Source organism: Ochotona curzoniae, unplaced genomic scaffold (assembly GCF_017591425.1).
Source record: "Ochotona curzoniae isolate NIBS_2020 unplaced genomic scaffold, NIBS_Ocur_1.0 contig_4792, whole genome shotgun sequence".
In the NCBI taxonomy this organism is placed as follows: Eukaryota; Metazoa; Chordata; class Mammalia; order Lagomorpha; family Ochotonidae; genus Ochotona; species Ochotona curzoniae.
This window is the reverse complement of record NW_024466389.1, coordinates 7,564,716-7,585,428: the sequence shown is the minus strand read 5'-3', so window position 1 is coordinate 7,585,428 and position 20,713 is coordinate 7,564,716. Positions and strand designations below refer to the sequence as shown.

At 50.1% G+C, this 20,713-nt stretch overlaps 1 protein-coding gene across 2 annotated transcripts in view; it reads right to left on the bottom strand.

Annotated features, from left to right (window-relative positions):
• The window catches only part of PRDM2 (PR/SET domain 2), a 103,625-nt gene that overhangs the window by 51,434 nt on the left and 31,478 nt on the right, over window positions 1-20,713 (bottom strand). For both annotated transcript variants that reach the window (XM_040987939.1, XM_040987940.1), the window contains exons 4-5: window positions 19,710-19,862; window positions 11,099-11,225 (exon numbers count right to left, since the gene is read on the bottom strand). In XM_040987939.1, the coding sequence (XP_040843873.1) occupies window positions 11,099-11,225; window positions 19,710-19,862 (280 nt within the window). The remainder of the gene's footprint in view (window positions 1-11,098; window positions 11,226-19,709; window positions 19,863-20,713) is intronic.

Below are 20,713 nucleotides of genomic sequence, written 5' to 3'. Positions count from 1 at the left end.
CCTACCAGCACAAGCCGCCTGCTGCTCACGCCTCCCGCTCGGGATGTAGCCGGGCCTGCAGTGTGCACCTCCTCTCTTCCACCCGACAACCACATACACCAAGGGGCCATTTGCACAAGCTGTCTGTTCAAGGGGTAGACATCTACTGGGGCTGTACACACAGGCAACAGTGACCAACCCAGGCAGTGGGCTTCCAACATGCTGAACATAATCTTAAGTAGTTTTTCAATCATGATTCATTGTGAAAGCAAAGCTCACCAACTCCACACACTTTTTAAATCAAAATTCTAATGTATTTTCTTCAGAGGCAGAGCATGCTCCTGTCAGCTGGTTTGCCACCCAAGTTTCCACAGCAGGCAGGACTGGGCCAGGCTGAAGCCAGAAGCTGGGGGAGACGAAGGTCTCCTGCTCACCACGCAGGTGACAGGAAGCCAACCACTGGAGCCATCCCCACCAGCACACAGGGTCTGCACCAGCAGCCAACTGCCATGGAGAGCCGCAGCCACGCAGTGAACCCAGCCACTGTGGTGCGGGACAGGGACCCGGCAACCTGCAGTGACATCTCCGCTACAAAGACAAGGATTGATAACATCCGACTCTCAAAATCTGACAGCAGCACACACTGTACTGCTTCTGATCTAATGCTTTATACAGTAATAACTGTACTGTGATCATGAGTTTATCTTGGCATAGAGGCAGTAATTTGTGCATTTTGTATAATTTGTATATTTTTCTATTTGGAATTCCTAAATGTATCATTTTGAAAGATGAATCCTACCTTAAAGATCTTTACCAAGTTTAACTTAACCGAACACTCCTATGGTCCACCGCAGTATTACTCAGTTCATTGAGCAATACACTCAAGATCCAGCAGAATCCCCACAAGCAAAGAAACCTGCAATCCTAAGGAAAAAATCCAACTGAGACCCAGATTGTTATTTCGTGGAGACCAGCAAGGCAACTGATTTCTAGTCCAGTGCTAACCCGCCACATCAAACGCCGGCAGCCGCCCCCACCCGCACGGCCGCAGCAGGAGCCTGGCACAGGGACACGTGGCCCTGCCACTGTCAACACAAGTCCAAGAGGCCCTCGCAGGGACCGCAGACAGTGTGGAAAACCAGCCCTCACTTCATGCCCCACAGAGACAAGCTCTGAATCCCACACATTAACAACACAGAGAAGCAGAAAGGCATATTCGATATCTACAACTAGCAAGAGAATGAAACTGGATGGGAAGCTGAACAGTTAAAAAAGAAAAAAAGCCTTGAAATTGCCTTGTTGCCCATTCTAAACAGAACTGCATCATGGCACAGAAATTCTGTTTTGTGGGTCTAAATATGGGTGAACAAACCAGTTTGTCTTCATTTTTGTGGCATGTGGTATCTGAGGAAAGCTACAAAAGACTGCACCAAGAGGTAGGATTATAAACAAGACAAAAAGATCCTTTATCACTGTAGCTTTAGGAGGAAAATGGGGGAAGAAGGGATTTTAGTCTAAACTATGTGTTTTATTTCTTTTTATTCTTTGCAACTATATGCCATTGCTGACATGGAACCAATTAAGGATAAAATTAGCATTCAGTCATTTAGATGCTGATAAAATAGACAAGACTGCATTAAACTGAAACTTTTATTTTTAGATGTCAAAATCTTATTTTAGAAACCATGGTTACTTTAATAAGCAACATACACACAGAATCATCACTGTACTATTAGAACACTTTCTATTAAAATCAATGTGTTGGTACTTTTAACACAGACCATTTAAAGACATTTTCCACTATACTAAAACTTCCAAAGGTATTTTTAAATTTCAGGATCACTATCACAATAAATGGCGGCTGCAAACAACTTCACACGAAAGCTTGGGACTTGGAATTTTCTGGTCTCTTACAGGATTCTGATCCCTTGGGACTATTTCTAATATATGCATGAAGTTTTAACTTTAAAACAAGAACACTTCTTCCGGTTTTTGAAGCAAGGGAGAACAGAAATGCCTTAGACATCGGATACTGAGCTCATGGGCCGCAGGTGTGTCGGGTGGGGCGCTAACTGCCCACCACGCCTTCAAGGACCAGTGAATAATGCATCCTCGGTCCAACACAGAGCAGGGAAAGCATTCTCATTTCACCCAATTTCAAGGTGATTTTGTTAAAATGTTATATGGGTTCCAAAGAACTGGGCACAAGTAACCAACCCCGCTGGCTTGCAGCTGTCGGGTACAAAGTGGCTAGAACACGGCAGCTCTGTCACTGAATCAAACCTCCTGAGAAGGTGGTGCTGCAAATCCAGGGGTGCTCTGTGAAGTTCAGCATAACCATAAAACACAAATGCCCACAAATAAACATTCTAATAACAGAACAGAATCCTTAAAATCCTCATCTTTGTTGCTACGATCTAAAAATAGTAAAAGCATCAAGGCTTTAATTCGATCACATCCACCAGTAAGTTAGAACTCCACAGGAATTAAAACATACACAACCATAGCCCGTGGTGCACCAGGGTTAGCACTCCAGTGCTCTCAGCCTCAGGACAGCCCTGCTGAGGGGGGACAGCCCTGCTGAGGGGGACAGCCCTGCTGAGGGGGCACAGCCCTGCTGAGTGGGGACAACCCTGCTGAGGGGGAACAGCCCTGCTGAGGGGGACAGCCCTGCTGAGGGGGACAGCCCTGCTGAGGGGGGACAGCCCTGCTGAGGGGGCACAGCCCTGCTGAGGGGGCACAGCCCTGCTGAGGGGGACAGCCCTGCTGAGGGGGACAGCCCTGCTGAGGGGGACAGCCCTGCTGAGGGGGGACAGCCCTGCTGAGGGGGACAGCCCTGCTGAGGGGGCACAGCCCTGCTGAGGGGGCACAGCCCTGCTGAGGGGGACAGCCCTGCTGAGGGGGACAGCCCTGCTGAGGGGGACAGCCCTGCTGAGGGGGCACAGCCCTGCTGAGGGGGCACAGCCCTGCTGAGGGGGACAGCCCTGCTGAGGGGGACAGCCCTGCTGAGGGGGACAGCCCTGCTGAGGGGGACAGCCCTACTGAGGGGGAACAGCCCTGTTGAGGGGGCACAGCCCTGCTGAGGGGGGACAGTGCTGCTGAGGGGATACAGGAATATCCCATAAAGAACCCAAACTGTCAAAGACATTTTTTAAAAAGAAGAACTGACAGACAGCAGATTGCAAGGAAAGACAATGTGTTTTTAACATCCGTTTGTTGGGGCACACAGGAATGTCACACACAGCTACCAACAAACACAGAGCAGTCATCGCAGAAGGCAGCAGTTCTGAACTGACTTCAAGTAGGGAAATTCAATTGGCCAATTAGAAAGCCTAGAAAACATGCCCCCTTAGGTGTATGACAAACAAAAAGACTGAGGCACAGCATACTCACTCCCCTTTTCCCCGGCACGTCACCTTCTCTTCCTCGAACAGGCCGAGCCCCGCTGTGCAGGGTCGGTCCTCCCACCCTGCGCCCAGGGCTACAAGCAGGCAGTCCCCGGCACTGGGGCCATCGGTACAGAGCAGTGACTGGTCACACAGTGCCTACCTGCGTGATGGGCAGATAAGCAGCGAATCATGTCAAAAGGCGCCAGGGTGAGTGAATTCAGCCAAGGACTCCTGGAACGTACAAAGCTGCTTGAACCTGAGGGGTAGAGCCAGCCAGTGCACTGCTGGCTCACGCAGAGCAACAACGGCGGCGTTTCCAGAGCTCCTGCTTCTCATTCCTCAGCAGCCATGCATCATTCCAAACGGCCACGTGTAGGAGCTGCTCCTGCAAACATGAAGCCTGCAGGCTGAGGGTACACTTGGCCCGTCTCCCCGAGCCTGCCCTCTGCAGACCACCATTCCCTCCGACTGAAAGCAGGGTCTCCGAGCCTGCAGCTCCACCCTGGTGCTCCTGGGGTTCCATCCCCGTCCTCATCCTTCAGAGACACTTCAAACAAAACCCCAGCCTCTCTCTGCCATACCAAGAACACCAAGTTCATGACTGCAACAGTCATCTGTAATCTGCAAAGAAGACAACTGCCAAAAAAAAGGGAACTACCACAGGAATTCAAAAAGCAATTAAAATCTGTAAAATCTGGAACAAGAATCTGGTATCCATGTTTGTGAAGAGCACAGGACATAATTTTTTTTTTTTTTTAATTTTCATGTGAGACGTGGATTTTAAAGGCTCAACTAAATTGCTTTCAATTCACCTCTATTTTATCTTAAAACTTAATCATAGGGCCCGGTGCAGTTATCCAGTAGCTAAAGCCCTCGCCTTGCATGTGCTGGGATCCCTTATGGGCACCGGTTCATATCCCGAGTGCTCCACTTCCCTTCCAACTCCCTGCCTGTGGCCTGGGAAAGCAGTGGAGGACGGCCCAAAGCCTTGGGATCCTGCACCCATGTGGGAGACCAGGAAGACTCCTGGCTTCAGGTCCAATCAGCTCAGCTCTGGCCATGGCAGCCATTGTGGAGTGACCCAGAGGACAGAAGAGCTTTCTCTTTGTCTCTCTTTCTCTCTGTAAATCTAACTTTCCAATAAAATAAATAAATCTTACAAACATTTAATACTAATCGAGACCTATTTTCTACCAGCAAAATCTCACCTTCTGATTTACATATGGCAGAACCACAACTCCCTGATAACAGCACACAACCCAGCTCCTACAGACCCCGATACGTTCGAAAGTTTTCAACCCGTATATGAGGATTTGTAAATTTTTCTACTCAAATACAATCGAAAATTTCTGCAAAAGGCTTTGGATAATTTAAATTAAACCCTGCGAACAAGGTTACACGTAAGCAAAACTCAAAGGCACAAAGCAAAAATACTGATTCACTTTAGACATGCACTACTCCCCTGGAAGACAGAGAGGCCCCACCAAAGCTGACCATCACATGAAGCTCTCCCCTCCGGGGACACAGGCACGCCAGCGACAACGCAGGCCAAAAACACCTTACCCGACCGCCCGACGCCTTGCTCTGACCACTGCCAATGAGAAGCACAGGCAAGTGCCCTACAAGCTGGTGGCTGCAGGACAGGGCACCAGACGGACACCACAGCTGACCAGAGGACAGGGCACTGGACGGACACCACAGCTGACCAGAGGACAGGGCACTGGATGGGCACCACAGCTGGGCAGAGCAGGACAGGGCACCGGACGGACACCACAGCTGACCAGAGGACAGGGCACTGGATGGGCACCACAGCTGGGCAGAGCAGGACAGGGCAGCGGACAGACACCACAGCTGGCCAGAGGACAGGACACCAGACGACGCCACAGCTGGGCAGAGGACAGGGCAGCGGACAGACACCACAGCTGGGCAGAGCAAGACAGGGCAGCGGACAGACACCACAGCTGGGCAGAGGACAGGGCAGCAGACGGATACCACAGCTGGGCAAAGCAGTCTGAAACAGCAGCCGGCTGCTGGGGAAGGATGCCCATCTCTCCATCGTTCTAAGAGGAACCAGTACTGTCCCTGGTCCTGCTCTTACCCATTGTAGGCGAGGGACAAAAACCGCAAACTAGGGAAAAGGGACAGAAAATCAGGTTCAAGTTCTGAGTGTCACACTGCAGAGTGATGTGGCACAAGTTATACAATCTCGGAATAAATAAAAGCCGCAAGGCAGTGCTAAAGAGAAAAGCTTTGGGGGAACTCAGCAGAGCACAGCTCCTGAGCCGCCACCGGAGAGGCCCTATTAGCTCCATTTCCCAGTCAGCCCGGCCAGCCCAGAGACCCCTCCCCCTTGCCCCTTCAGGCAGCAGTTTCCCAGCCAGGGCCATTCACTGGGGGGCCACTGTCCCACAGCGAATCATCTCTAGCCCCCTCCCCCTTCAATGACTAAGTTTCTACAAACTGCAGTTTTTCAGCACAATTGGGGAAGAATTTCAAATATGTGCGATTTCAAAAAACTGGAGCGCTCCGCACAGTTTACTGGAACACTTCGGACTGAAGAAATAGGGAAAACACATTTTGTGGCAAATAAAGATTTATAGACCAGCTGATAGACCAAGCACTACCCAGGGCTCCTGGTAAGGATTAACTGAAGCTATTAAGGGATGTTAAACAATGATCCTCTTCGCAGGTCACTGCTGGTTTTCTTACTAGTTCTGTCTTCTCAACCATCTAGCTATCAGGTACAAGCGATCGCGCCTGCCTTCTGATTTGCTGGGAGCAGCGAGGTCAGTGGGCCAGAACTGGCCTTAGGGTGAGAGAGATCAGAGTGAGGCGTCTACATAGGAAGAAGAGGGGGAGAAGGGATCCAGGGGTTTTTGAATTTTCAAATTATTCATCTGAAACAGAAATAGAAAGAGCTCCGACCCAAAGCTGGAAGCCGGAAACTCAACCAAGCTAGTGGCTGGATGGCAAGAATCCGAGCCCTGGAGCCCTCCGGGCTGGCCCCCAGGGGCTGCGAGGACAGAAAGCTCAGGTCACACCCAGGTTCCAGGCACATCACCCACCAAGCCCAACCCTTTGGTGCTTATTCTGCACTCACACCAAGCAGCCCCTAATACTAAGTCACCAAGTGAGCAGTTCCTAGGCCAGACCAGGGTTACTTCTAGCTACTGAGTGACAGAAAGCACACCCCCTTGTCCCACAGTCACCCTGAGAGGTGCCAGAACACCCACTTTCAAAGCCAGGGGGACTGTGCCTGCTTCAGGAAGGTGCCATAGCTTGCCCAAAGTCACACAGCTGATAAACACCGAGCATCCCATCGCCCACTGCCCAGAGCCTCTGTGTATACAGCCACTGTGGCTTCCTCAGGTGGAACGGCCATCAGGACAGGCTCTCCCATGACCAGGAGAGGGAAGGGCCACTCTGCATGTTAGCACAGCACACGCCAACAGGCATGGCTGACTCCAGTGAGCAAACTCAACCCCCTGGTCCTCGCGGCAGTGAGCAGTCGGCCAGCCAGAGGAAGATGTACACTTCTGAGCAGAGCCTTTGCTGCGTCACCGCAGTCATAATCTTCCTAAGGCCCAAAACATACCCGAAATGCTGGACACCGATCCGTCCCTTCACCTCAACCTGCCCCATCCAAACTGCACCCTTACGGTGGCTGCTCAGACATGCAGAAACCCCGGCCGAGTTCCAAGCTGAGATCCCAACCGATTCCAAACGCACACCACCTGTGTGTTACACGCTCGGCCCATAGCGAAGCCGTACTGCGCGCTGTGACCAGGCAAGCACTGCGTTCCCACATTCCCACATCCCCTTCCTTCCACTCACACGCTGTCATCCAGTGCCCAGAGGGCCCCGAGGAGTGCCCCCCACCAGTGTAGGTCTCTAACCAAGCCTGAGGAGGCACGGTCCGCTCCGCTCACCTCTACCACAGCACCTTGAACCCTTGAGTTATGACACAGAGAAAGACGGAGAGAGGTAGAGCTACGGACTGTGCTGGAGAACCACGGCTTCCAGTGCCTGAGCAGGCTGCAGGGTCTCCCCGGGCTCTGGCTGCTTCTGATGGCACCGCCCAGCTGACGCCCTGCAGCTGTGCCACAAGGGGGCTGAGGCCAAAAACCAGGAAGAGCTCGGCCCTTTGTCCCATAACCGAAACGAGGTGGCTGCGAGTCAGTAAGCTCTGTGTCTTCAACATCTGGCTCTCAGACACACCAAGTTACCAGCAACGCTGAATGAAGTTTACGGTGATTCTCTCTGACGTCACTGCTTGAAAAGATATTACTTAAACGTCTGACGTCATACTTAAGATCTAAATAGAGCATAATTAACACACAAAGCTGAACATTCCGGGTATTTACAAGCTTATAGATCAGTGTTCAAAGTATAACTGATTTAAAAATAAAGTTGTAGCTCATTATTTAAACCCTGCAAACTAGATCACGGACTGAAGGCCTCCTCACCACTAAGACTTTCAAAATTCAGTTCCAGGGCCCGGTGCAGTAGCCTAGCAGCTAAAGTCCTCACCTTGCATGCACTGGGATCCCATATGGGCGCCAGTTCTAATCCCAGAGGCCCCACTTCCCATCCAGCTCCCTGCTTGTGGCCTGGGAAAGCAGCACAACCCAAAGCCTTGGGACCCTGCATCCACTTCGGAGCCCTGGAACAGGTTCTGGACTCCTGGCATCAGATCAGCACAGCTCCGGCTGTTGTGGTCACTTGGGGAGTGAATCAATAAACCGAAGATCTTCCTGTCTCTCCTCCTCTCTGCATGCCTGACTTGCTAATAAAAATAAAATCTTAAAAAAAATTTCAGTTCCAAGAGGTGCTTCACCCAAGTATTTGATTAAAGCCTCGGCCCAGCAGGGCTCTGTGCTACGCCAGGTGCTCAGCTCAACCCGGCGACGCAGGCAGCTGTGAAATTATACATGCTCCTAGCACGCAACAGAACGCTCACCCATGTTTTCGCCACACTCAACTACATGAACAGAAAAACATGGATCGACAGGAAAGAAGGGAATGCAGTCCGTTTCACACAGGTGCCCAAGGCCTGTCGGAGCACAGCTGCGCCTCGGGGTGAAGCTGCTGACTGGGGTCCCCTGCAAAACGACTACGAGCAGAGAGCGATGCGTGGACTCCCAAGGCTCTCTGAGCTTCCGTGATCTTCTCAGAGGTGTTCAAGTCCCCTCGTAGATGAGGTGAGTGCCCAGTGGTGGCAAGGTGAAGAGTCTCCACGTGTCACAACACACCTGAAGGACTGACTCCCCAAATACAGACACACAGGGATGAAGTGAAGAGTGCAAACAAGTCAGCACTCAATGTGATGTCACCCACAAGGGGCTGGCACTGCGGCTCCACGGTAACGCCACCAGCCGTGGCACCAGGAGCCCGCATGCCACCGGTTCTTGTCCCAGCTGCTCTACTTCTAATCCAACTCCCTGCTAATGGCCTGGGAAAGCAGCAGAGAATGGTCCAAGTGTGTGGAGCTCTGATCCCCATGTGCGAGACAGGGATGAAGCCGCTGGCTCTGGACTGGCTCAGCCCTGGATGGCAGGGTCACTTGTGAAGTAAGCCAGTGCATGGACGCTCTCCCTCTCAAATAAATAAATGCATGTACACACATATATACATATATGTCATATATATTATAATTATACATACACACATATACACAAAATTCAGTTAAGGAATTAAAAAAAATAATAACCAGGAAATCTTTCAGACTCTGATCCTCTGACCCAGAAAGCAGTTAGCGACCAAAGCGAGGACTAAAAAAAAGTCAGTTCAGTAACAGAGCAACTTGTATTCAGTAAGATACCTACCAGCTGCCTGGGCGAGCCGCACTTCCATTATACCGTGAAACACAGATAGGGAATTGGACAAAAAAAAACAAGATTTCTTGCCTACAGTTCTAAACACTGTTTTAAAATGTCCCCAAATCAGGCCTAGCATGGTAGCCCAGCTGCTAAAGTCCTCACCCTGCATGCACCAGGATCCCATATGGGTGCCTAATCGCAGTGGCCCTGCTTCCCTTCCAGCTCCCTGCTTGTGGCCTGGGAAAGCAGTCGAGGACAGCCCAAAGCCTTGGGACCCTACACCCGCGTGGGAGACCCTGAAGAGCTCCTGGCTTCTGGCTTCAGATCGGCACAGCACCAGACGTCGCAGCCACTTGGGGAGTGAATCATCAAACAGAAGATCCTCCTCTCTGTCTCTCCTCTCTGTGTGCCTGACTTTCCAATTAAAAAAAAAAGTTCCCAAATAAATTTATGTAATGATTTTCTTTTATTTACAGTATGACTTCCACCACTCAATTTGCAATGTTCTAAAGAAAAATAAACTTGTTTTTCTGAGAACTCCAAAGATTTACTTAGACCTGAGGCAGGCATTAAAAAAGCAAACATGTATATTAATTTTTAAAAGCACAGTGTCTTGGCATATATTCAAATTGGGCTCTAAGAAAGATTCCTGAATTCACACTAAAGTCCTTCATAAAAAATAACCCCAACCGGTCCATATGCCAGATGGAAATATAATGAAGCCACCCAAATTATTTTCCTACCCAAAACCATCCTCTCCCTTTCTTTGTGTGACCGCACTTCACATCGTGTCAGAAGATCCAGAACTTAGTCCACGAAAGCAGCGCCCACTTCCCCAGCCCCTCGCAGCCCGCAGCCCGCGCAGAGGCCGCAGCGGCCAGGTGCCCCTAGGCTCTCCCACGCTGTCAGTCCCTCCCGGCCCCGTCCCTTCCTGTCCCTGCCTCCTCACTCCCCAGCCCCAATCCAGGTGTCAGGGTTTCCGAGCCCCGCGTCCCTCCCGTGCCCCGAGTCCCTCCCGTGTCCCCATGTCCCTCCCGAGCCCCGTGTCCCTCCCGTGCCCCGCGTCTCGCCCGAGCCCCGTATCCCTCCCGTGCCCCGTGTCCCCCCGGCGCTCCGCGTCCCGCCCGTGCCCCGCGTCCCTCCCGTGCCCCGCGTCTCTCCTGTGTCCCCATGACCCTCCCGTGCCCCGCGTCCCGCCCGTGCCCCGCGTCCCTCCCGTGCCCCGTGTCCCTCCCGTGCCCCGCGTCCCGCCCAAGCCCCGCGTCCCTCCCGTGTCCCCATGTCCCTCCCGAGCCCCGCGTCCCTTTCGTGCCCCGTGTCTCTCCCGAGCCCCGCGTCCCTCCCGTGCCCCGCGTCCCTCCCGTGCCCCGTGTCCCTCCCGTGCTCCGCGTCCCTCCCGAGCCCCGCGTCCCTCCCGTGCCCGCGTCCCTCCCGTGCCCGCGTCCCTCCCGAGCCCCGCGCCTCCCCCGCCGGCCTCCCTCCCCCACCTGTCCGTCCCTGTCCTCCCCCACACACGTCTCCGGCTGCCCCGTCCACCCACTCTGTCCACCTCCTCTCTCCCCTCTGCCCTCTCCCTCGTGCGGGCCCTCCGCGCGTCCAGCCCGCTCAGCCGTCCCCCTCCGGCCGCGGGCCCGGCTGCGGCCGAGCTGTCACCCGCGGGCCCGAGCCGGGGCTCCGCGGGCAAGGGGCCGTCCCGGCGGCCGCGCACTCGGCCACCCGGGCGCTCGGGCTCCAGTTAGGACACAGCCCGGCGCGCGGCGGTGATTCAGCAGCGGGGCCGCGGCGGGCCGGCCGAGCCCGGAGAAGGTCACGGAGACGCCGGGGCCGGCCCCGAGTCGGGCCCCGGCTCCCAGACAGCGGCGGGCCGGGCGGCGGGCCGGCCGGGCTCGAGTCGCGGACGGCGGGTCCTACCTTTGCGGCTCTTGGGCGAGCTCCGCTTGCTTCGGGCGCTGGCTCGCTCTTCCTCAATCGCAGCTGCTATCTCGGGGTTGTCTTCCCCATTGTACCAGACCAGGAGCTCCTCGCCGGGCGCGATTGGCTGCGGGGAGAGAAGAGACAAGCACTCAGCCAATCAGCGCGCCGGTTGTTGGGAGGGGGCGGGGCGCCGCCAGGGCGGCCGCACGGCCGGGCGCGGCGCGCCGACGGCAAACAGCTGTGGGCGCCGCCGCCGCCTCGCAGGCCCCTCTGCTGGACGGAGGACCGCACGGCGGAGACGGGCCCAGCTTCCCGCCCACGGCCCCCCACGCCCGGGCCCACCGAGCCGGCAGCCCGAGAGCGCGAGCGAGGGCGCTGGCGGCGAGCCGCGGGCTGGCCCGCGCAGTGATGGCCACGAACGAACTCAGTCCCGTGCAACTTCTGGCAAACGCGCTGCCTTCTGCCCCGCAGCCTGCAGACCCCAGGGCATTAGCGCTCCCATGCCTTCCCCATGCGCAGGTGGCAGCTGCCCCTACCCCGACGCCTCGCGGGGAAACAGCTTTTTGGCTTTACTCGGGAGGACGCATCTATTTGCAAAGTAGCGAGGGTCCTAAGGCCAGCAACATTCCAGCTGAAACCCACTGAATAAAGTACTTATCTGTGCGTCCACACTGATGTAAAACGTGGGTGAACTTGTCAGTCAGTGAAAAGCAAAGGTCTTGAGTGGAGACCCCAGCTGACCAGGGAGAAGGACTGCGGGCCCTGGGCAATCACAGCACCAACCTGGTGACTATCTGCAGTCTCAGAAGAAAATAAACTGTCTAATGTGACAAAGCAACGCTATGGAATGCAGAGATCCACAGGGCAGCACTTAGGGAAGCCTGCTGCTGAGCTGAATCCGGAAGGAGCACCAAAGAAGCCCAACCCAGGGGGGATCTTTAGAACAAAACAAAAACCAATGAGATTTAAAAACTGTAAGGTTACAAAAGACAAAGGCCAAGGTGCTATCCTAACTTAGGACACTTAAGAACTGAATGAAAAAATAAAAACAAACAAACAAAATAAAAACAAAACCAGAAAGAACTGAATGCAAACGTGCTTTGTTTTCCTAGCCTAAGGACAGGGTGGTAGCCAACAGAACCAGCAAGAAGATCAGAAATCAGCTGATAACCTACTGTGTCGGCTTCCTGATTTTGATCATCCACGCTGTGTTTACATAAGTCTGATCCTGTTTGGGAAGAGGCTGAAAGACCACCTAACATGCCAACGTAGAAACCTGAGAGAACCAAGATGGTGGAATCGGGTGAAGACACCTTTAAACAGCAGCATTAGCCAGTGTACAGCAGAGAGGGCATATTTAGGAAATAGCAGAGGACAGAAAGACAGCAGAAGACAGAACATCAGACATGAGACTGACAGACACGGGAAAGCACCAACACAGTGGTGCAAGAACAGGGTGGATTTCACAGCCCAGTCCAACCCCTAGAGCCAAATCAGGCACTGTTTTGTGTATGGAGACAAAGGCTATGGACAATACTGCGCATGCGCGCTGAGCTGGGAGAGAACTCATTTCTGACTCAGTGAACTGCAACAGCATGGCATCCTACAGGTTCCATCCAAGGTAGGTCTGGGTAGACCTCAAACCTGATGGCCAGCAGATCAAGAACTCTAGTAGTGGCACATCAGGAACCACTTTGTACAGTGTGGAAAAAACTTTTAAGACTGCAGGGACACCAGTGAGCTGCGCATGCACTGAGCTCGCGAGAACTCACTGAACTCTGTGCATTGCCCCGGTCCCACAAGGAAAATAACACTGAGTTCAGCAAATAGGGATCAAAATAGGTCCATGAGGCACCGTGACCTAACAGCCAACAGGTTCTGACAAGATCAGCACCACCAACAACCTCGCTATGTAGGACTCCTGACATCCCCCTAATTCTGAGAACTGCTCAAACTGGTGCAGCCTCAGCATGGCATCACAGGAGGTGGAGAGTGGTGAGCCAGGAGCTGGGGCTAGGGAGACCATGGTGGAAATGTAACATAAGAACCCCGACCTGGAACTCGCTGGAGGGAGTAGCACAACTGACTGCAAACGAAGAGCCATGTATCAACTACAATAAGTAAAATCAAATTGTAAATCTGTGGATGACACAGCTTAGAAACCTGCCCCAAGGAGAAGACTCTGGTAACCAGAAGTATAATGACCAAAAGCAAAAGAGGAGACAAAGGCACAATCAATATTGCTGAAGATTCCCCTGCAAAGAGCAAAAACCTTTGCCAACGTCAGAATTAACAGAGGAAGACATCGAAAAATGGGGGATACAAAATTCAAAACACTTGTTATAAAGCTTCTTAACAAGAAGCATGTAATATAGGAGTTTAAATATGTCACACCGAAAATGAATCCAATGAAAGCTGATACATCAGAAATGAAGAATACAGTGGAGCAAATTTAAAGTACAGTGGAGACTCCAAAATAGAATAAAGGAGGGAGAAGAAAGAATCTTAGAACTGGAAGATATTCCCTGTCACCAGAGGGAAACAAAAAGAGAGCTGGAAACAGAGCTGGTCAAGCTAAAAGAAGTTTCAAGAACTGAAAGACACTATTAAAATGCCAAATATAAGAGTTATGGGAGTCCCAGAAGGTGCAGAAAGAGAAGCTGGGACTAAAGGTATATTCAATGAAATAATAAGGAAGATTTCCCTAATCTAGAGAAAGAATTGGGAAAAAACATCCAGAAGGGATACAGAACTCCCAACATGGATTTTTCTTTGTCTTTGAAAATGAAATAAAATTCTTCCACAGTTAAAAAAAAAGTTAAAAGAATATGCCTCTTCCAAACCTGCCCTACAAAGGATACTTTAAGATGTTCTCTTGGCAGAGAAGAGGAATAGCACCCACCAAAACGAAGAACATCCCAGTAAAAGAACAGAAGACTAAATCAGTCAATAACTCATTGCTAAAATAGCAGGACTAAATTGCCACTCACTCATATTAATCCTGAATGAAAATGGCTTAAGCTCATCAATCAAATGTGATAGATTAGTAGACTGGATTAAAAAAACAAAACCCATCTATTTGTTGTCTACAGGAGACATATCTCATCAACAAAGATTAGCGGAAAGTGTTATCTCATGGATTTTTATTTTTATTTTTGTTAGTTTCATCTCTTCACTTGCTTCTGATTAAATTCAATGACTCATAGATCATACAGTAGCATCATTTTCTTTAAGAAGGTTCTTGATTTTCATTTCTTCAGCGACACATTAGTCATTCAATAGCATAATATGTGACTTCATGGTGCTGTTCATTTCTTTTTTCTTCCTGTTGGTGTTTTTGTATTGTGGCTTTTCATTTAAGGGGATGTATAGTAACTGTGTAATGGAGACTATCATATCCAGATGTGAGGATACAATGTAGTATGCATCTCTACTTCCAGATCAAAGATGGACTCCCAATGAAACCATTAACTATATCTTGACAATAAGATGCTGGACTGCCATTGTCCATGCCATAATGATGGACACATGACTGTTTATGAAGAACTGTACTATTATAATAATATAGGGGAACTCTGTGGACAGGAGGGGACTTGGGGAGGGAGGAAGGGAAATCCCAGGGCCTATGGAACTGTATCATAAAATGATAATAATAATTTAAAAAGAAATAAGAACAAAAAAAGAAATCAAATGGGTTCTCAGCTTCCTTCTGATTTAATACAGTCCCTGCACTCCATTTTCTGCAGAACTGTTCATATAGTCCAGACTTCAAAATAATCTTTAATATTTCAAAATGTAAAAAGTCAGTTTCCTTTGCTCCCCAAGGCTGGACAAAATTTGCCATTTGTTTATCTTTGAACCAATATATTCCCTTCTTGAGTCAGTTAAACCTAAATCAATACTTTAACATGATATTAATGGTTAAAGTAGGCCTTTGTCATTCTGATGACAGAACAGACTTCGGAATATAAATTTGAAACATACACTGTTTGCTGTAAGACATATGTTTATGAAATGGTGGTATCAATTAATGTTAGAAATTACTGCAGTCCTCAGAAATATGTAGTCTTAAATGAAGGCCAAGCAAGAAAGAAAAGAAGAAGGTGCATAGTCATGAGGACAAATATATTCCAAATTTATTCCCAATCCAAAAAGTGTACCCAGGACACCAGTGGGAAGACAGCACGGAACGGCCCGGAGATGAAGAGCTGAGCTCACCACAGGCAGGCCTCTGCCATCACCCGAGCCGTGCCAACGTACCAGCAGCCTGCCTCAGTGGAGACCTCCACGAACACCGAGGGGAGGGTCCCTGTCCCAGGCTAACTCGGGCTGCTGCGAAGTACACACTACGAAAACACAGCAGAATCTGTCTGCATCATAAATCTAATGTGAAACGTGCCAACAGGCGCATGGGCTGATGAAGCAGCAATATGTCAGGAGGAACTTCACTTGCTGGCTGCTAAGCAGCTTCCCACGGTGTTAGCAACTGAGAGTTATTCTATTGCAGAGGTGTATGCATCGCAACCTTACACTGAGATAGCTACACAAAAACCAGACCCTCAGGAAGAAGAAAATAGCATTTTTTAAAATCAAGGAGTTTCTTCTGTATTGTTCTTTTTTCTTCTGCACACATAGCATTTCTACAGTTTCTCACTTTTACAAGGAAAACTATGTCTGTAAATAAAGGAAATGGAAATCTTTGCTGAAATAAGTTACAGAGAAGGTTGGTGCAGGCTAATTCTCCATCTGAGGTGCTGAAATACCAAATGGGCGCTGGTTCTAATCCCAGCTGCTCTACTTCCCATCCAGCTCCCTGCCTGCGGCCTGGGAAAGCAGCGGAGGACAGCCCAAAGCCTTGGGACCCTGCAGCTACGTGGGAGACCTGGAAGAAGCTCCAGGATCAGGGCTTCAGATTGGCTCACATCTGGGGCCATGGGACAGAAGATCCCTCTGTCTCTCCTTCTCTCTATAAACCTACCTTTCAAATAAAAATAAATAAATCTTAAAAAAAAAAAAGGAGTAAAAGACCAAGCCACCTCTTTTTATACATACCAGAAGAAGGGGCCGCACAAGGGTAGGGATTGGTTCTGAGAACAGCCTGCATAGATGATTTTGTTGTGGAAAATACAACACAAAGTAACACAAACTGATTCAGCTCTGGTGTCACAAGCCAAACAGTCTTCCAGAACCATGCATGTGGTCTGTCCTTGGCTGACATGTTATGTAGCACAGGACTGCATTTTGACATTAAAGGGGAAATAACACCAACAATACAAACACTTCAAACCCTGCAGCTTTTCCTGCATTCACACAGGCTTCACACGGTGGTCCCTCCTCTTCCGTCTGAGTGTCAGTGTGTATCCTCCTCAAGTTCTACCAGACCAACTAGGAAGAAGCAAGGGTTAGAATATTTCTCACATGAGGCCAGAATGGAATTAAGTCTGCAGATCCTTTAAAGGAGAGTATGTCCACTCTTTGCTGCCCTACAGTCTATTACCAACACATCCTCAGCTCAGCTCTCAGCCTTGACACTCCATGGAGGGAATGAACTCAGGACTCCAGCACTTGTGCCCACAGGCCTCTGTGCCACTGGCTCTTCCCACTACCCACCTCGCCAGCCTCACCCCCTCCCTCTAGCCACACTTGGTTTTATAGCCTTAAAAATAAAATTTAATTGAAATTGACCTTACTCCATTGCTGCTTCTGGCCCCTGCTCCTGAACTGCTCTTCCTATTGCCTTCTATATGGCTGGCTGCCCCGCTCTCGCAAGCATGGGGTTCAGATGCCTTTTTTCCAGAAACGCCTTCCCTGACCCACAGGAATCAAAGCAGCTTCCCTCCTACCTTGTCAACCTCGATGCATTTTCCTGTCTTCAAACCATTTGTCACTTTCTTCCCTATCTGCTTCCACTCCCTTATGACAGAAGTTCCAAAAAATGGCGAACCTTATATGTCCTGTTTGCTACCAAAGGGCAGTACTTGGTGCAGAGTAGACAGTAAATATTCATCAAATGGATGAGGACATGCATGAACGGACAGGAAGTTACCGTTACTTTTCTAGAATTCTAACCATACTGCAAACAACAGCTAACCATATTACAAATGAAACTAGTGTTAAGATTCTCCCAGTGATCAGGGTGGATAATAAGTTGAGAAAAAGGTCCAGAAAGCAGAGTACTCCCTAGGCGGCTCATCAACAAAAAACAAAACCCACAGGATGCTAATCTGTTAGAGGACAGAAATGGAGGAAATCCACAAGCATCGAACAAAGGTAAAGGTAAAAGAAACAGCAGCAGCACTGCGACTCGTCCCTCTGACTCCTCGCGCTGGTGAAGACCTAGCCACAGAACCCTGGACGCACCGGCTCACCAATGTTCACATCTGCGTGACATTAATTTCGCACTGCCTCCATCCTTTCAGGTAAGAAAACTCAAACACAGGGAGGAAGGCCGTTCACCTGGCCAGCCATAACACCTGGAAGTCAACACTACTGACCAGGAAGTCCATTCCAGAGCCCCCACTCCTGACCGTAACACTACTTCACCTTGCTGTCATTTACCATCGCCTGTTGGGTATAAGCACTCTATCCATATCCACCCAGCACTACCAGGTCAACACTGTACCGACCTGAGGACAGCATAAAGTGAGCTGAGGTCCAGACAAAGGCCCTGCCTGAGGTCACACAGATCTGCCTTCGGTCATGGGATGGGCAGGATTCAACCCAGGCCTTCTGGCTTCAGAATTCCCACCACCACTACTCCACACCCTACTTCCTGACATTCCAGTAAATTTGTTGTCAGGCAGGCACACATCTGAGTCTAATCAGCTATCCTAGAATCTCTCTGGGCACACACTCCTTCAGAATTTGACCTATCAGCCCAGTGTGAAGGCTCAGTGGCTAGAATCCTCGCCTTTTATCCGCCAAGATCCCATATGGGTGCTGGTTCACATCCTGACTGCTCCATTTCCCATGCAGCTCCCTGCCTGTAACCTGGGAAAGCAGCAGAGGATAGTCCAAAACCATGGGACCCTGCACTCACAAGAAAGCCCCAGAAGTTGTTCTTGGCTCCTGGCTTCAGACTAGGTCAGCTCCAGCTGTTGCGGCCACTTGGGGAGTGAATCAGGAGATGGAACATCTTTCTTTCTCTTCTCTACAGATTTGAATTTCCGATAAAAAAAAAAAAATCTTGAAAAAAATCTTGACTCATTCCAGCCTAGCTATCTTTTCTTCATCCTCAGGTCTCCACCATAATTCTACATTATAGATTCAATTAGATGTCACTCTCAATTTAAATAAACTGGGAACAGAATGAATTCTTGAATCACACTTTGAATCCAATTTTAAACTCCAGTTGACAAGCCTAGATAGCATTATCTAGCAGAAAAGCGTGAGATGATGGGAGAGAAGGTGTCAGAAGCCTTTCGGGAGAAAACTACCCCAGAGAAATGTTTCCTATATAGAACTGTGTGTACGTAAGGGCAAGGGCGGTCTCATTGGCAGCTACCTGTGAACTGAACTTGCAAAGGCCTAGTGCTCCGACATTACCACAACACACTGCAGAGTAGGCCACTACTTTAAATGCTGGCTCATCAAGCATTTTTATCTGCATAGAGACAATTTTTTTCCACAACTATCCCTAAATCGATGGCATTATGTAATGGAAATAAGTAAATAAACAGACATTTGCCTTAAGGCAATGCAAGCAGTTATCCATTCAAGGCAAGCACAGCCATCTATCTACACAGCCTTGGAGCAGGTGGTTAAGACGTCACCTGAGGACTCTACATCCCACATCAGAGGAACCTGGGTTCAGTTCCTAGCTCTGGTTCCTGACTTAGCTTCCTAATGACAGGGACAGGTCCAGTAGCTGTATCACTGGAAGCCACACGGGAGACCTGGGCTGAGCTCCTGGCTTTCAGCATCAGCTCAGCTCAGCCCAGCCCAATCAATATGGGCATTTGGGGAGTGACCAGAGAGAGAGGGAAGAATTTGTAAAGTATTCCTTAGAATACTATCATGCATGATAAATAGATTAATCTCCCAAGAAAATGTGCCCCCTGCAAGGGCAGTGAGTGTCTTATCTGTGGCAGAAACGCAGCAGCCCTCCAGGGTGCCTAAGCCCATGGCCCTGAATGCACTCCTCACCAGCAGCCCTAAGCTAACCTTCCTCTCTTCCTTCTCAACACACAATGCCTCCACATGAAACTTCGCTGAAGGAAGAAACATGTCCTGAATAAAACTGAGAGAAAAGAAAAGCTAAGTCAAAGCAACATTTGCTCTGACGACCAGGCCTGTTGTCAGCTGACGCAGAACTGTCACAGCTAGGGAAAAATCTGCTGCCAAGCAACCTCTCGTGCCCCGGATGCAGGCGGAGGGAAGCAGCTGCCACACACTCAGCTCATCAGCAACTACCAAGACACAGTAATTACCCAGCACCACCTTCGCACCTTACAGTCTCGACACACACACAGCAGTGGCAAGCGTGTATTTAAAACCCAGAAGCTTGGGTGTGTGGATACAGCTCATCGCAGGTCACCCTTCCATCTGTGGAGTGGTCCCTGAGGTCAGCAACAAGGGCAAGGTGCGCAGTTCAGCCCTGCTCCATTACCTTCAAAGTCTTATAGTAGATGGCTCTGTTGATCTCCAGCGGGAACAGATTCTGCTCTTCTCCTGAGCAAGCCCAGTTCACATAGCGCAGCCAGTTCCCTTTCTCCGGGTCAGTGGCGTCGATGCACATCCAGCCCAGATTTGGGTAATAGACCTTGGGAGGGGAAAACAGCTGGGTTAAAAGATGAGCATCTGAAAACGGCTTCCATCTTCAGCCTTTAAGGCAATGCTCAATCCCTGCAAACACTCTTTAAAGCATTTCACAGAAACAAAACGTGAGATGGAGAAAGGCCAAGCATGGTGTGCGAGCTGACATGCCAAGCTGTGTGACACCTGTGACCCTGTGGTCTGAGTGTGTGTCCTTTTCCCCTGACACACACAGAATTACAGTTAACATGTACAATGTCCCTGAATGCTCTGCCGCTGTGAACATTGAAAAGATGACAACCACACTCTGAGGTTGTGACCCAAGGGAAACCATTTGCAGTGTGGCAGCAGGCAAATCCCAGAAGCTTCCTGTGGGAGTTCGGCCAGCAGAGTCCAGGGACTTGGTCCACTAGGCTATGTGCTACGCCCAGTGTCCTGAGCCTGGCTATGGTGGGACAGGATGTGATGCTTTTGCAAACCTGGATGATTCTTAACATCTGCAAGACTAAGGTGTCACGGACACAATCAGAAACATCAGAACAGTTCCTAAGCAAAGATCAAAACCCAGCCCCTCTTTCTGGAGTCAGACAAACCCATCCCTGCAAGAAGCTGTCCTTGGTCACCCAAACTCAGTTCCTCCCTGTGCCCTCCCCCATGCTGCCATGCCTGATTTACCACCCTTGCATTTGAACAATATCCAGTTAGCACGGGGGTGTAACTTGAGCTTTGTGTGCACATATACAGGATTTATTTTCCCAAAACTAAACTACAGAACCCCCAAGGAGGAATTGAAACAGCATTCCAAAACCAACTGGTGAAGATGTGCTGAGCAAAGAAGTGAGCCTCCAACTTTCTGTT